The following is a 16,226-nucleotide window of genomic DNA, read 5'->3' as shown; positions in this document are numbered from 1 at the left end:
ACTCTATGATTCTATAATTCTAGGTTGATGTTTGCAACCCATGAAAATGTATTTTTCAAACTGACTGGCAGGTATAATTAAGTAATTAAATCTATTTCTCTCTAATGCAGATGCTTGGAGGCCATCGTGGTCTTCTACCAGTTGGGCCATGAGGAAGAGCCCTACGTCACCATCACCCGCAAGAAGCATATCCACAAGGACTCCGAGTTTGAGCTGGAGCAAGAAGTGGGGCACACGGTGCGCAGGCTGGCCACCCACCGCAACGCCTTCAAGCGCATGGCCGTAATCCAGGCCTTCCTGGGCTCCACCCCGCAGCTCACCCTGCAGCTGTACGTCAGCGTCGTGGAGCAGTACATCCCCACCAGCCGAGGTAAAGGCACAACAGAGCTAGAAGCGTGGGGCGGGCTCTTTTCCTAGTAGAAATCAATGGATTCTGCTGGTCAAAGTTGTCCCTGGTCAAGTGGTCAAGTGGGATTCCTTAGGCTGAGAAGGTGATCCCTCTCAGGGAACATCTGGACACGCAGCAGAGACAGAATGAGGTGGCTTTCAGCATGACTTAAGAACCACAGTTTGGGAAATCTAACTTTCAGAATCCAGTAGTAATATGTCCATCCACCATGCTCATGTTAGGCTTCACAAAGTGGCATCCCAACAGCATTTCAAGACCATTCAAGTGTGGGAAGCCACTCTCCAGTAAACAATCACCTCCGTTTTGCTAGCAGAAAATTGACATATGCGTATCCACTTTTTTTTCATGTCAGGAGTGACTTGAGAAAACTGCAAGTCACTTCTGGTGTGAGAGAATTGACCGTCTACAAGGATGTTGCCCAGGAGACACTCAGGTGTTTTACCATCCTGTGGAGACTTCTCTCATGTCGCCGCATGGGAAGCTGGAGCAGACAGACAGGAGTTCACCCCGCTCCCCAGATTCGAACTGCTGACCTGTCGGTGATCCCTCTCAGGGAACATCTGGACATGCAGCAGAGACAGAATGAGGAGGCTTTCAGCATGACTTAAGAACCACAGTTTGGGAAATCTAACTTTCAGAATCCAGTAGTCAGTATGTCCATCCACCACGCTCACTGTAGGTTTCAGGAATTGGCTTCCCAACAGCATTTCAAGACCATTGCTAGCAAAAAATTGACACATGCATATCCGTTTTATTTTTCATGTCAGGAGCAACTTGAGAAACTGCAAGTCACTTCTAGTGTGAGAGATTGGCTGTCCACAAGGATATTGCCCATGTTTGATGATTTACCATCCTTGTGAGAGGCTTCTCTCATGTCCCCACTTGGGGAGCTGGAGCTGACAGAGGGAGCTCATCCGTGCTGTCCCAGGATTCAAACCTCCGACCTGTTGGTCTTCAGTCCTGCTGGGACAAGGGTTTAACCCATTGCACCAATGGGGGCTCCTGCACATTTGTGGAACCTACATATGCAGTTGAATTGGTCCATGGTTTCACTTACTCACTTTGGATCTCTTGTACGAGCCATATTCTTTTCTCCATAGCTCTGTTGTTAGTCTCATTGAGAATATTATATGTAGTTTTATCTATCCATGTAAGGTCCAGAAATATGGCCTACAGCAAATTTCTGGAAAGCCTCCCATCTAAGTACTACCTAGGGCTGTGCCTGCTTAGCTTCCAAGATCAGATGGGGTCAGATACCTTGAGGGTATTTAAACATCACTCAGGAACATAATCTCTCCATATGATACCCTATAACAGTGGTTCCCGACCTGTCGTCTGTGGACCACTAGTGGTCCGCAAGAACTAAAATATGGTCCATGGCCTGACCATTACTACACTGTTGCAACAAGTGTATAGTGCCAAGGCTTATTAAATATGGTTTTCTGTTGGCGAGTAGATGGTGACTACTGGAGGGCATATGTTCTGTAACGGAAACTAGAGCTGATGTGGTCTACCCAAAGCAATTTTGTGAATCAGCACCCCAGATAACCAAACCAAATCTAAAGTTGACCAAAAACTGATTCGTAACCCTTTTGGTACTAATGTTGGAGAGTGGTCCCTGGTCAAAGTGGTCCTGGTCAAAGTTGTTCCTGATCAAGTGGTCCCTGGTCAAAGTGGTTCCTGGTCAAAGCGGTCCCTGGTCAAAGTGGTCCTTGGTCAAAGTGGTCCCTGGTCAAAGTGGTTCCTGGTCAAACCGGTCCCTGGTCAAGTGATCCCTGGTCAAGTGGTCCCTAGTCAAAGTGGTCCTGGTCAAGTGGTCCCTGGTCAAAGTGGTCCTTGGTCAAAGTGGTCCCTGGTCAAAGTGGTTCCTGGTCAAAGCGGTCCCTGGTCAAAGTGGTCCTTGGTCAAAGTGGTCCCTGATCAAAGTGGTCCCTGGTCCAAGTGGTCCTTGGTCCAAGTGGTCCCTAGTCAAAGTGGTCCCTGATCAAAGTGGTCCCTGATCAAAGTGGTCCCTGGTTAAAGTGGTCCCTGGTCAAGTGTTCCCTGGTCAAAGTGGTTCCTGGTCAAAGTGGTTCCTGGTCAAAGTGGTTCCTGGTCAAAGTGGTCCTGGTCAAGTGGTCCCTGGTCAAAAAAAGGTTGGGAACCACTGATCTAGAAAGTTTGCCATCTGGAAAGTGTTGTCCACTGGGGAACCACCTGTAGCCCTGGGGATGGGCAATGCACTGGCAAAGTAGTACTGGACAGTTGAGGTGGGAAGTTGTAAGTGTGGAGTGGTCAGCTTAAATGGGAGATGCCTCCAAAGATGGTCCATCCAGCTAAAGTTGAACAAAAACTGATTCGTAACCCTTTTGGTACTCATGTTGGAGAGTGGTCCCTGGTCAAAGTGATCCCTGTTCAAGTGGTCCCAGGTCAAACAAAAGGTTGGGAACCACTGCCCTGTAAGAATGATACATTTCATGATGTCTGAAATAGTGGTGCAAAAATAACCTGACTTCCAACATCTTGCACGATGGATTGTTATCATTTCCGTCATCATCCCTGATTATTGCTGGGACTCAACCGGAGTCGAAATACTCCAGTTGGTGAGCTAATGTTTGCCTCCTTCCTGCATTCCTTCCTTAATGCTCATGTTGTATAGTCGCAATTGTGTTTATTATTTATTATGTGATGTCTTTAATAATGCATGGTGTGGTACAAACTAAATGTCTTCCCCTCTAGGACAGCCAGTGAATATTTCCCTTGCCTGAGGTCATGGTCATAGGGGAAAACTTAAATGCTTTCTTCCTGATAAGCAGGCCAGTTATTACATATACGGGACTACAATCAGTAAAAGAATGCCAGGCCCAAATTAAAAGAGATTTTCAGCCTAAACATTAGGAAGAACTTCCTGATCGTAAGAGTAGTTCATCTGTGGAATATACTGCTGCCTCGGAGCATGGTGGAGTCTCCTCCTTTGGGGGTTGTAAACACAAGCTGGAAGGCCATCTGTCAGGAGTGCTTTGATTGTGCTTTTCCTGCATGGCAGAGGGTTGGATTGGATAGCCCTTGTGATCTCTTGCAACTCTATGATTTATTATTATTTACTTATTTATTTATATTCTGCCCTTCTCGCCCCACAGGGGACTCAGGGTAGATGACAACGCACATATACATGGCAAACATTCAGTGCCATAGACACAGAACATATATAGATAGACACACAGAGGCTATTTAACTTCCAGCTTCATCAGGGTATGCTTTGAATTCTGGCCACTAGGGGAACTATCGCTTCACCTTCCACTTGTGACATTGATGGAGTACTTCCTCAATCTTTTGCACATTGCTGGAGAGTTTTATGGCATCATAAATTAGTTAAATTAGCCTCCCCATATAAGCGGTACCTAAATTTCCTACTTGAAAGATGCAACTGTCTTTCAGGTTACAGACGTCGACAGCAAACTAGACAAGTAGTCGGGAGCTTACTCCCAACTGGCTTCAGATAATGCTATTACTGCAACTGTATACACAGTACTAGCGGTCCCCTGCCACGTGTTGCTGTGGCCCAGTCTGATGATCTGGAAAACAAAGTAATGAGAAAGTGTTGGTTTCTAATATATGTAATTTCTTTCTGCTTGTGGGTAAACAGTATTTCTTGCTGTTTCTTTGCAAGTGTTGATGTGGAGATTGTCTGGTTTGCTTTCTCTGGAACATGCAACATATCATTGCCCTTCTTTAGGGGTCCCTCTCAAATCTTTGATACTGCATCTGTCATATACATATGTGTGTGTGTGTGTGTGTGTGTGTGTGTGTGTGTGTGTGTGTGAATGGCTGCATGGCTCTTTGTCAGGAGAGCTTTGATTATGTTTTCTTGCCCTGGTGAAGGGAGTTGGACTGGATGGCCTTAAGGCAGCATTTCTCAATCTGGGGTTTGGGACCCCTGGGGGGGGGGGTTGTGAGGGGGTGTCAGAAGGGTCGCCAAAGACCACAAGAAAACACAGTGTTTTCTGTTGGTTATGAGGACTCTGTGTGGGAAGTTTGCCCCAATTCTGTCATTGGTGGGGTTCAGAATGCTCCTTGATTGTAGGTGAACTATAAATCCCAGTAACTACAACTCCCAAATGTCAAGGTCTATTTCCCCCAAACTCCATCTGTGTTTATATTTGGGCATATTGAGTATTCGTTCCAAGTTTGGTCCAGATCCATCACTGTTTGAGTTCACAGTGCTCTCTAGATGTAGGTGAACTACAACTCCAAAACCCAAGGTCAATGCCCACCAAATCCTTCTAGTGTTTTCTGTTGGTCATGGGAGTCCTGTATGCCCCAGTTGGTTCAATTCTATCATGCTATTTGATTGTAGGTGAACTATAAATCCCAGCAACTACAATTCCCAAATGACAAAATCATATGTTTTTGAGTGATGGTCACTCCTTGTGTAGTGAGACGTTTAGTTGCCAAATTTGGTGTGATTTCGTTCATTGGTTCTTTTGTTTTTAAGGTACTCATTATGCACAGAGCATTTATCTATATAGAGAGATGGGTTATTCCTAGTGGGTTTTGGTTCTTGAGTTTGCCACCTTCCTGCTAAGGTCAACCACTGATGCCCTGGTTCTTGCAGAAGAAGGCTTCCTCTTACAAAGCACACTTGAAACTTGCAAAGGGAAAGCACTAACAATGGAACAAAATCAAGCTTGTGGTTTGAAAAAACGGAGCCTCAACCACACCCAGGAAAGAGCAAAAGGGAATTGGGTAACCTGAAATTAACCAGGGAACCACTGTTGCAATCTGCTGTTGTTGCGTGCCTTTACGTTGTGTTCCCAAGGCAAACCTATCCTGGGTTTCCCTGGCAAGAATTGTTCAGAGTGATTTGCCTTCCCAAGAGAGTGTGACTTCCCCAAGTGTTACTTAGTGGGTTTCCACATCTGTGCAGGGATGCGATCTACCCAGGAGACGTCTCGTAGCAGATCTTAAAAATTTGTTTATAGCATTTATATCCTCCCATTTCTCTGAAACTAGGACTCAGCTCAGAATAAGACACAAAAAGACGTTCAGATAACCACAGGAAAGGAGATAATATTATAATGCAACTGAGCAATGTATAATATCAAAACAAAGGGTAATTTAAAACAACGTAAACATAGAACGATCACGTCATTTTCAGAGTTCTCCCAGCTAAACATATCCAGTTCCCTCAGTTGTTCCTCATGCGGCTCAGTTTCCTGATCATTGACCTTGTCATTATCTAGACTTGCTGCAGCTTGTTCATCTCCTCCTTGAACTGGACACAGTCTTTCTGGGTAGGTTTGACCAAAAAGAAGAGAGTGGAAGTACTTACTTAGACAATCCCTCATTGTCCAAGTATGATGGTCCTCCTCCTGGCGGTGGATGCGTAGGTGACTGTGGAGCCCTATTCTTGACCCACATGTTCTTCCACGGTGAGGACATCAGTTTCAGGGTGGAAGGCAGTCCCAGTCAGGGTTGGCTTGATGCATCTTCCTCTTGGCACATTTCTCCCTTTCACCTTGTATTTGTACCGCTTCAAATTCCACAGCACTACTAGTCACAGCTGACCTCCAGCTAGAGTGCTCAAGGATCAGGGCTTCCCAGTTCTCGGTGTCTATGCCCGAGAACTGGGAAGGTTTAAGGTTAGCTTTAAGCCCATCTTTAAATCTCTTTTCCTGTCCACCAACATTCTGTTTTCTATTCTTGAGTTGGGAGTATAGTAACTGCTTTGGAAGATGGTGATTGGGCATTTGGACGTCGTGGCCAGTCCAGCGGAGTTGATGGTAGAGGACCATCACTTAAATGCTGGTGGTCTTTGCTTCTTCCAGCACGCTGACATTTGTCTGCTTTTCTTCCCAAGAGATTTGCAGGATTTTTTTGGAGATAACGCTGATAGAAGCATTCCAGGAGTTGAGTGTGACATCTGTAGACAGTCCATGTTTTGCAAATGTATAGAAGGGTTGGGAGGACAATAGCTTTATAAACAAGCATCTCGGTTTCCCTACGGATGTCCTGATCTGAAACGCTCTATGCTTCGTTTGGAAAAATGCTGCACTTGTGGAGCTCAGGCGGTGTTGTATTTCAGTGTCAATGTTGACTTTGGTGGAGAGGTGGCTGCCAAGGGAGTGGAAATTGTCAACATTTTCTAATGTTACACCATTAAGCTGTATTTCTGGCATTGGAGAGGGATTGGCTGGTGGCTTCGGGAAAAGCACTTTGATTTTCTCGATGTTCAGTGAGAGGCTGACCTCATATGGTTCTGCAAAGGTGTTTAGAGTGGCTTGTAGGTTTTCTGAATGCACACAAACCATGTTATCATCAGCATATTGGAGTTCTATATCAGATGTTGTTGTGACTTTGGTTTTGGCTTTTGGTCTGCTGATGTTAAATACCTTGCTGTCTATCTGGTAGATCAGCGTTTCTCAACCTGGGGGTCGGGACCCCTGGGGGGGTCGCGAGGGGGTGTCAGAGGGGTCGCCAAAAACCATCAGAATAAAACAGTATTTTCTTTTGGTCATGGGAGTTCTGTGTGCCAAGTTTGGCCCAATTCTATTGTTGGTGGAGTTCAGAATGCCCTTTGATTGTAGGTGAACTATAAATCCCAGTAACTACAACTCCAAAAAGTCAAGGTCTATTTCCCCCAAACTCCACCAGTGTTCACATTTGGGCATATTGAGTATTCTTGCCAAGTTTGGTCCAGAGCCATCATTGTTTGAGTCCACAGTCCTCTCTGGATGTCGGTGAACTACAACTCTAAAACTCAAGGTCAGTCCCCACCAAACCCTTCCAGTATTTTCTGATGGGAGTTCTGTGTGCCAAGTTTGGTTCAATTCCATAGTTGGTGGAGTTCTTTGATTGTAGGTGAACTATAAATCCCAGCCACTACAACTCCCAAAAGACAAAATCTCCACTCCGGTGGGAAGCTTCCCATCAACAAGATGAAGTATCATAGGGATGAAGATGGAAAATAAGGTTGGGGCAATCACACCAATAACACCATCCCTGTTTGACACCTGATTCCACCTTAAGAGTGGAAGTGTTGCTTCTCTCAGTGCACATACCATGTTCTTGTTGATGCAGCACAGAACTGGCATCCGACAGATCAGTAGTTTGATTTTTTACCTAAAGCCAGTTGCTAGCCCCAACCAGCACATATCTTGAATCATGCGGCAATCGTGCGGAACTTGATAGGGCAGAACGTACATTGGTTCCATTGATTCAGTTCCTCTGCACTAGCTGGGGCCTAGCAAACTGGATTTAAGCTTTGATTGGTCTAATTTTCAGCAACCACATTGGAGAGAGAGAGGTGTTTTTGAGACTGGCATCCTTCTGTGCCAAAATAAATTGGTGGAATTGGCATCATCCATAGAAAATATCTTGGGGATCTGGTTGGTTACTGTCAGAGGCTCTTTTGGATGCTTCTTTTCTACCCAAAACAGCCTTCAAAGTGAATCATTTTGGAAATTAAATTAAAAATGAGGTAGGTTCTTGTGGGTTTTTTTGGGCTATAGGGCCATGTTCTAGAGGCATTTTTCCTGACGTTTCGCCTGCATCTATGGCAAGCATCCTCAGAGGTAGTGAGGTCTGTTGGAAATAGGAAAATGGGTTTATATATCTGTGGAATGACTGGGGTGGGGCAAAGAGCTCTTCTCTGCTGAAGCTAGGTGTGAATGTTTCAGCTGACCACCTTCATTAGCATTTGAAGGCCTGGCTGAGCCTGGGAAAATGTTTTGTTGAGAGGTGTTAAGATGTGCCTGGTTGTTTCCTCTCTGCTGTTTTGCTGTTGTAATTTTTAGAGTTTTTTAATACTGGTAGCCAGATTTTGTTCATTTTCATGGTCTCCTCCTTTCTGTTGAAATTGTCCACATGCTTGTGGATTTCAATGGCTTCTTTGTGTAGTCTGACATGGTGGTTGTTGGAGTGGTCCAGCATTTCTGTGTTCTCAAATAAAATGCTGTGTCCAGGCTGATTCATCAGGTGCTCTGCTATGGCTGACTTCTCTGGTTGAAGTAGTCTGCAGTGCCTTTCACGTTCCTTGATTCGTGTTTGGGCAATGCTGCTGCGTTTGGTGGTCCCTATGTAGACTGGTCCACAGCTGCATGGTATACGGTAGACTCCTGCAGAGGTGAGAGGATCCCTCTTGTCCTTTGCTGAACGTAGCATTTGTTGGATTTTCTTGGTGGGTCTGTAGATTGTTTGTATGTTGTGTTTCCTCATCAGCTTCCCTATGCGATCAGTGGTTCCCTTAGCTGATGAGGAAACACAACATACAAACAATCTACAGACCCACCAAGAAAATCCAACAAATGCTACGTTCAGCAAAGGACAAGAGGGATCCTCTCACCTCTGCAGGAGTCTACCGTGTACCATGCAGCAAAACAGCAGAGAGGAAACAACCAGGCACATCTTAACACCTCTCAACAAAACATTTTCCCAGGCTCAGCCAGGCCTTCAAATGCTAATGAAGCTGAAACATTCACAAGAGCTCTGTGCCCCACCCCAGGCATTCCACAGATATATAAACCCATTGTCCTATTTCCAACAGACCTCACTACCTCTGAGGATGCTTGCCGTAGAAGCAGGCGAAACGTCAGGAAAAATGCCTCTAGAGCATGGCCCTATAGCCCCAAAAAACCCACAAGAACCTAGTGATTCCAGCCATGAAAGCCTTCGACAATACATTAAAAATGAGGTGTTGTTTTCCACCTTGGCTTATTTCAAACACGAGGCACATGTTTTCAAAATACAAAGCATGTTTATTTTTCTCACTGAACGGCTGCAAGCACACTCTGGTTGCTTGCAGTTTCATTATAAACACGGCGAGCTTCAATGCTCAGCTTCAGAGCATGACTCATGGCGTGGTGTGATTACGTGGGAATCCAGTTGTCTTTTGCCATTCCAGAAAAACATGTTAGAGCTGCCGAGGAATGCCGAGGTTCAAAACGAGACATTCATAAATAGATAATAACTCATCCCGTCCCATTTTGTTATATACTTTATTGTTTGCATCAAGGTGTGTCTCTCAATATATGATAGGGTTGTGCAGGAAGGTCCCAAAGACACCTATTCCCTAAGGGTCAAGATGTGCCTGTCACAGGGAGATTTGGGATTGGATTTCATAACATGCTGGTTGGAGATGAAAGGCAATTGCAAAAGGCTTAGAGCAGTGGTTCTCAACCTTCCTAATGCTGCAACCCCTTAGTACAGTTCCTCACGTTGTGGTGACCCCTAACCATAACATTTTCATTGCTACTTCATAACTGTAATTTTGCTACTGTTATGAATTGCAATGTAAATATCTGATATGCAGGATGTATTTTCAAATCCCAAATACCCAATATGCCCAAATTTGAATACTGTTGGGGTTGGGGGATTGATTTTGTCATTTGGGAGCTGTAGTGGCTGGGATTTATAGTTCACCTACAACCAAAGAGCATTCTGAACACCACCAATGATGAAATTGAACCAAACTTGGCACACAGAACTCCCTTGACCAAGAGAAAATACTGGGAGGATCTGGTGGACATTGACCTTGAATTTTTGGAGTTGTAGTTCACCTACATCCAGAGAGCACTGTGGACTCAAACAATGGTGGATCTGGACCAAACTTGGCACGCATACTCAATATGCTGAAATGTGAACACTGGAGGAGTTTGAGAAAAATAGACCTTAACATTTGGGAGTTGTAGTTGCTGGGATTTATAGTTCACCTACAATGAAATAACATTCTGAACCCCACCAACGATAGAATTGGACCAAACTTCCCACACAGAACACATGACCAACATAAAATATTATGTTTTCTGATGGTCTTTGGTGACCCCTCTGACACCCCCTCGCGACCCCCACAGGGGTCCCGACCCCCAGGTTGAGAAACACAGGCTTAGAGCAAGGCTGGGCAACTTGTGGACTGCCACTCCCATCATCCCTTTTCATCAGTGATACTTATTTATTTATTTACATATTTATTTACAGTACTTATATTCTGCCCTTCTCACCCTAAAGATGTGGTGTAGTGGTTTTGGGCATTGAACTATGAATTTGGAGATCAAGGTTCAAATCCCTCCTCAGACATAGAAATCCTTTGGTGACCTCGGGCTAGTCAACCTCAGAAGAAGGCAAAGGCAAAACAACTCTGAGCACATCTTTCCAAGAACAATCCATCATAGGTGAAGCAGAAACATAACAGGGCTGTCTTATTAAATTTTGAAAGAAGTGGCATAATATATTTACTATAATATATTTAGTGTTAGTAAAGGTAAAGGTTTTACTTTGACATTAAGTCTAGTCATGTCCGGCTCGGGGTTTTTTCCCCATGTCAGGAGTGACTTGAGAAACTGCAAGTCGCTTCTGGTGTGAAAGAATTGCCCGTCTGCAGGGACGTTGCTCAGGGGACGCCCGGATGTTTTTGATGTTTATCATCCTTGTGGAAGGCTTCTCTCATGTCCCCGCATGGGGAGCCAGAGCTGACAGAGGGAGCTCATCCGTGCTCCCTCCAGATTCGAATCTGCTACCTGTCGTCCCCTGAGCAACGTCCCTGCAGACGGGCAATTCTTTCACACCAGAAGCGACTTGCAGTTTCTCAAGAGCCTGTCGGGCTCTTTTTCTAAGCCAAAGAGCCGGCGTTGTCCATAGACACTTCCAAGGTCATGGGGCCGACATGACTGCATGGAGCACCATTATCTTAGCGGTACCTATTGATCTACTCACCTGCGACCTGTCGGGGATAGTGCTCATCTCCATTTCTAAGCCAAAGAGTTGGCATTGTCCATAGACACTTCCAAGGTCATGGGGCCGACATGACTGCATGGAGCATCATTATATTAGTGGTACCTATTGATTTACTCACGTTTGTATGTTTTCAAACTGATAGGTTGGCAGAAGCTGGGGCTAACATCGGGAGCTCACCCCACTCCTCAAATTCAAACCACTGACTTTTTGGTCAAAAAGTTCAGCAGCTCAGCGGTGTAACCCGCTGCACCACCATGGGCTCCTTATATTTACTATAACAAGTCCAGAGTTTACAATTACATCAGTGCATCAAGAAATAGTGGTGGGTCCAATGTCCGGCACTGTGTTGGAGCCAAGGCTCACGGGTCAAAGGGCAGGGCTTTTTGATTATCTGGGATGAAACAGTTGCCCTGAATTTTCAGTCCCGCTTTGAATAAATTTCCCCTGCATAACCTATTGTTGCAATGCAAATGAGCTTTGCAAAAGATCTGCTCCGGGTGGGTATGAAAACTCCTCGAACCAGTTTGTTGACTGAGATAAATTGAATTGACACATCTGTCTGGATTTTATGTTTTGTTGCAATTGAGGGTGCGGTTGTTGACAATTCTGAGCCTTGGTGTGTCCGAATGTACCTCTGTCAAGGTCTCTCCGTGAGTCAGAAAGCACAGGAACCCAGGATTTCTCCCAATCCAGGTCCTTATCTGCCATCCGCACTCTGACTCACTGTGCAAAGAAATGGGTCGCCACAGCAAAACTCACAGAAATTGTCGCTTGGGGTCATATTCTTCCAACACATATAAATGGAAACCTGGCCATTTGGATTTCCCCTGAAGCCCTAAGGTTGTAAACACTGAATAGTCCACAGTGCAAGCATGTAAAACAAGGCCTGGCTTGTGAAGCTGAAATTGGAGAAGCAGAATGCAAATAGCTGGCTGCCTTCCATGAAGTATGTCTCTTATGTGCAGAAAGCATGTCTCTCAGGGATAAGCCTAGAATTGAACTCTTTCCTCTGAATGTAAATGCACAGCTTCTTCCAACCAAATTCTTGGTTAGGGGCGGTGTGTGCATGCGTTTCTCCAAACATGCATTAATCATGAGCATAGGATCTGTGGTGGCGCAATGGGTTAAACCCTTGTGCCGGCTGAACTGCTGACCTGAAGACCTGAAGGTCAGCAGTTCAATCTGCAAGATGGGTGAGCTGATGTCAGCTCCAGCTTCTCATGCGGGGAAATGAGAGAAGCCTTTCCACAGAATGGTAAAACATCCAGGCGTCCCCTGGGCAACGTCCTTTCAGGCAGCCAATTATCTCACACCAGAAGCAACTTGCAGTTTGTCAAGTCACTTCTGACATGAAAAAAAATTGTGAGCATCGGTGCACACAATATTTATTTATTTATGACATTGACATGCCGCCCTTCTCACCCCAAAGGGGACTCAGAGCGGCTTACAAGATATATGTATATATATATATATATATAGAGAGAGAGAGAGAGAGAGAGATACACACACACACACACAATATATTAGAGCATTAGCATAATACAACATCAGTATTATATATTACTATATTGTACTATACCATTATATTGTAATATTATTAGTAATATTACATGTAATATAAAATATATAATTATAATACCATATTATTATTATTATTATTATTATTAGTAGTAGTAGTATTGCATTGTATTAGGAGCCCCCGGTGGCACAGTGGGTTAAAGCGCTGAGCTGCTGAGCTTGTTGACCAAAAGGTTGCAGGTTCGAATCTGGGGAGCGGCATGAGTTTCTGCTATTAGCCCCAGCTCCTGCCAACCTAGCAGTTCGAAAACATGCAGATGTGAGTAGATCAATAGGTACCGCTTCGGCGGGAAGGTAACGGTGCTCCATGCAGTCATGCCAGCCACATGATCTCGGAGGTGTCTATGGACAACGCTGGCTCTTTGGCTTAGAAATGGAGATGAGCACCACACCCCAGAGTTGAACACGACTGGACGTAATGTCAAGGGAAAACTTTTACCTTTACCTATATTGTATTACATTATAATATGGTAAATATTACATGTATATATTATATTATGTTATATTATATTATATTATATTATATTATATTATATTATATTATATTATTATCTGGGGAGAGGCAGATGAGCTCCCTCCATCAGCTCCAGCTCCTCATGCGGGGACATGAGAGAAGCCTCCCACAAGGATGATAAAAACATCAAATCATCCAGGCGTCCCCTGGGCAACGTCCTTGCAGACGGCCAATTCTCTCACACCAGAAGCGACTTGCTCCTGACACGACCAAAAAAAATATATTATGAGCATAGCACAGGAGACAAGGTTGAACTCTCCTTAACACTTCATTCTTCTAACACAGCCCAATGCATGCTGATTTTCCAACAGTCCCCATTCAGATGGCAATTCATTGCCAATCTGTTTCAGGAAAAACAGCGATATCAGAAGCCAGAAAGGACGTGGTCTTTCTGCGACACCATAAAGCCTCTTTCCACGTCCCTACTTGGGTTGGCATCCCTGCTGCTTTCCCAGCTGCTCTTCTAGCCAAGCACCAAATCCACTCCCACAGTCCCAACACTTCCTCCTGCTTCCGCCCACTTGATGTTTCCACCCTGCAGGTTGTGGCATTATTTTGCATACTCTTGATTTTCATAATCTATTTTGAGAGCTGCATTTCGAGCCCTGCTTGAAAGTAAGAGAGGGCTACTGAACACTGTTGGAAAGTTGTGCCCTGGCCAATCAGGAAGGACTGATTTCAGCACATCTCCTCCTCCCTTCTCCTGTTTGAGAATAAACCAGACCTCCACCTTAATACTAAAAGGTGAGACTCTGTCTTGAGACATGTTTTCCAGCTGGAAATGCCTTGATTCCCTTTGAAACAAGGACCAGTTGCGTGAAAGACACAGATCAAAAGGTGATCCATTCAAACCTGTACGTGAAACCCTGACTTTGTTCATATAGAACAGTGTTTCTCAACCTGGGGGTCAGGACCCATGAGGGGGTCGCAAAGGGGTGTCAGAGGGGTCGACAAAGACCATAAGAAAATACAGTATTTTCTGATGGTAATGGTGATTCCATGTGGGAAGTTTGAGCCAATTCTATCGTTGGTGGAGTTCAGAATGTTCTTTGATTGTAATGAACTATAAATCCCAGCAACTACAACTCCCAAAAGTCAAGGTCTATTTTCCCCAGGCTCCACCAGTGTTCACATTTGCGCACATTGAGTATTTGTGCCAAATTTGGTCTAGATCCAACATTGCATGAGTCCACAGTGCTCTCTGGATATAGGTGAACTACAACTCCCAAACTCAAGGTCAATACCCACCAAACCCTTCCAGTGTTTTCCGTTGGTCACGGGAGTTCTGTGTGCCAAATTAGGTTCAAATCCATTGCTGGTGGAGTTCAGAATGCTCTTTGATTATAGGTGAACTATAAATCCCAGCAACTACAACTCCCAAATGACAAAATCAATCCTCCCCCAACCCCAGTAGCATTTACATGTGGGTGCATTGGGTATTTGTGCCCAGTTTGGTCCAGTAAATGAAAATACATCTTGCATATCTGATATTTACATTATGATTTATAACAATAGTAAGATGACTGTTATGAAGTAGCAACAAAAACAATGTTATGGTTGGGGGTCACCACAACATGAGGGACTGTATTAGGGGGTCACGGCATTAGGAAGGTTGAGAACCACTGATATAGAATCATAGAGCTGGAAGAGACCTCATGGGCCATCAAGTCCAACCCCATTCTGCCAAAACACATGAAAATCGCATTCAAAGCACCCCTGGCAGATGGCCATCCAGCCTCTGTTTAAAAGCCTCCAAAGAAGGAGCCTCCATCACACTCTGGGGCAGAGAGTTCCACTGCTGAACGGCTCTCACAGTCAGGAAGTTCTTCCTCATGTTCAGATGGAATGTCCTTTCTTGTAGTTTGAAGCCATTGCTTCATGTTCTGGTCTCCAGAAAACAAGCTTGCTCCCTCCTCCCTATGATTTCTTCTCACATATTTATACATGTCTATCATGCCTCCTCTCGGCCTTCTTTTCTGTCCACTTCCGAGCTCAATTCAAAGTACTGGTTTTTACCTATAAAGCTCTATATGGTTCTGGCCCAGCTTACTTGTCCGAACGCATCTGTCTCTATGTCCCAACTCGTAACTTAAGATCATCCGGGGAGGCCCTGCTCTCGCTCCTGCCAACATCGCAAACGCGGCTAGTGGGGATGAGAGACAGGGCCTTCTCGGCTGTAGCCCCCCGCCTGTGGAACGCACTTCCAAATGAAATACGATCGACCCCATCCCTCCTGGCGTTCAGGAAGAAATTAAAATCTTGGTTTTGGGGCCAGGCTTTTTGACAATAAACATAAAGCAGCACTTTGACTGGAAATGGATTGGCAAGACGATATGTATGAGGATACGGTTTCATGGTTCTATCAGTGGGTTTGTGGACTGAGTATTGTTTTAATGACTTATGATAATTTGGTTCTAATTAACTGCTATTGTTTTAACTCTGTATGTATTTACATACAGAGTCCCCCCTCAGGGGTTGAGAAGGGTGGGGTAAAAATGCCGCAAATAAATAAATAAATATGCCTTGGTCACCTCTCGATTGGATTACTGTAATGTGCTCTACGTGGGGCTGCCCTTGAAAACGGCTCAGAAATTCCAACTGGTTCAACGGGCGGCGGCCAGGATGTTAACTGGCGCTCCTTACAGAGAGAGGTCAACCCTCCTGTTTAAGGAGCTCCATTGGCTGCCATTTACCTACCGAGCCCAATTCAAGGTGCAGGTGCTTACCTACAATCCCTGAACGGTTTGGGACCTGCCTACCTGTGTGACCGCATCTCCGTTTATGAACCCACGTGCTCACTTTGTTCATCCGGAGCGGCCCTGCTCGTGATCCCACCTGCGTCGCAGGCGTGTTTGGTGGGGACGAGGGACAGGGCCTTCTTTGTGGTTGCCCCCCAACTTTGGAACACCCTCCCCAAAGGCATTAGACTAGCACCCACGTTGGCAGTCTTTAGGGAGAACTTGAAGTCTTGGTTATTCCGATGTGCCTTTCCAGAATAGGATAACCCCCAGCACT

The 16,226-nt window shown here is 45.0% G+C and overlaps 1 protein-coding gene across 2 annotated transcripts in view; it reads left to right on the top strand.

Annotated features, from left to right (window-relative positions):
• The window catches only part of XKRX (XK related X-linked), a 51,926-nt gene that overhangs the window by 30,725 nt on the left and 4,975 nt on the right, over positions 1 to 16,226 (top strand). For both annotated transcript variants that reach the window (XM_067471521.1, XM_060756370.2), the window contains one exon: positions 111 to 370. In XM_067471521.1, coding sequence (XP_067327622.1) covers positions 111 to 370 — 260 coding nt within the window. The remainder of the gene's footprint in view (positions 1 to 110; positions 371 to 16,226) is intronic.

This window comes from Anolis sagrei, chromosome 10 (genome assembly GCF_037176765.1).
Source record: "Anolis sagrei isolate rAnoSag1 chromosome 10, rAnoSag1.mat, whole genome shotgun sequence".
Taxonomy (NCBI): Eukaryota; Metazoa; Chordata; class Lepidosauria; order Squamata; family Dactyloidae; genus Anolis; species Anolis sagrei.
Note: the sequence above shows the minus strand (reverse complement) of the source record. Positions and strands in the feature narration are given on the sequence as shown.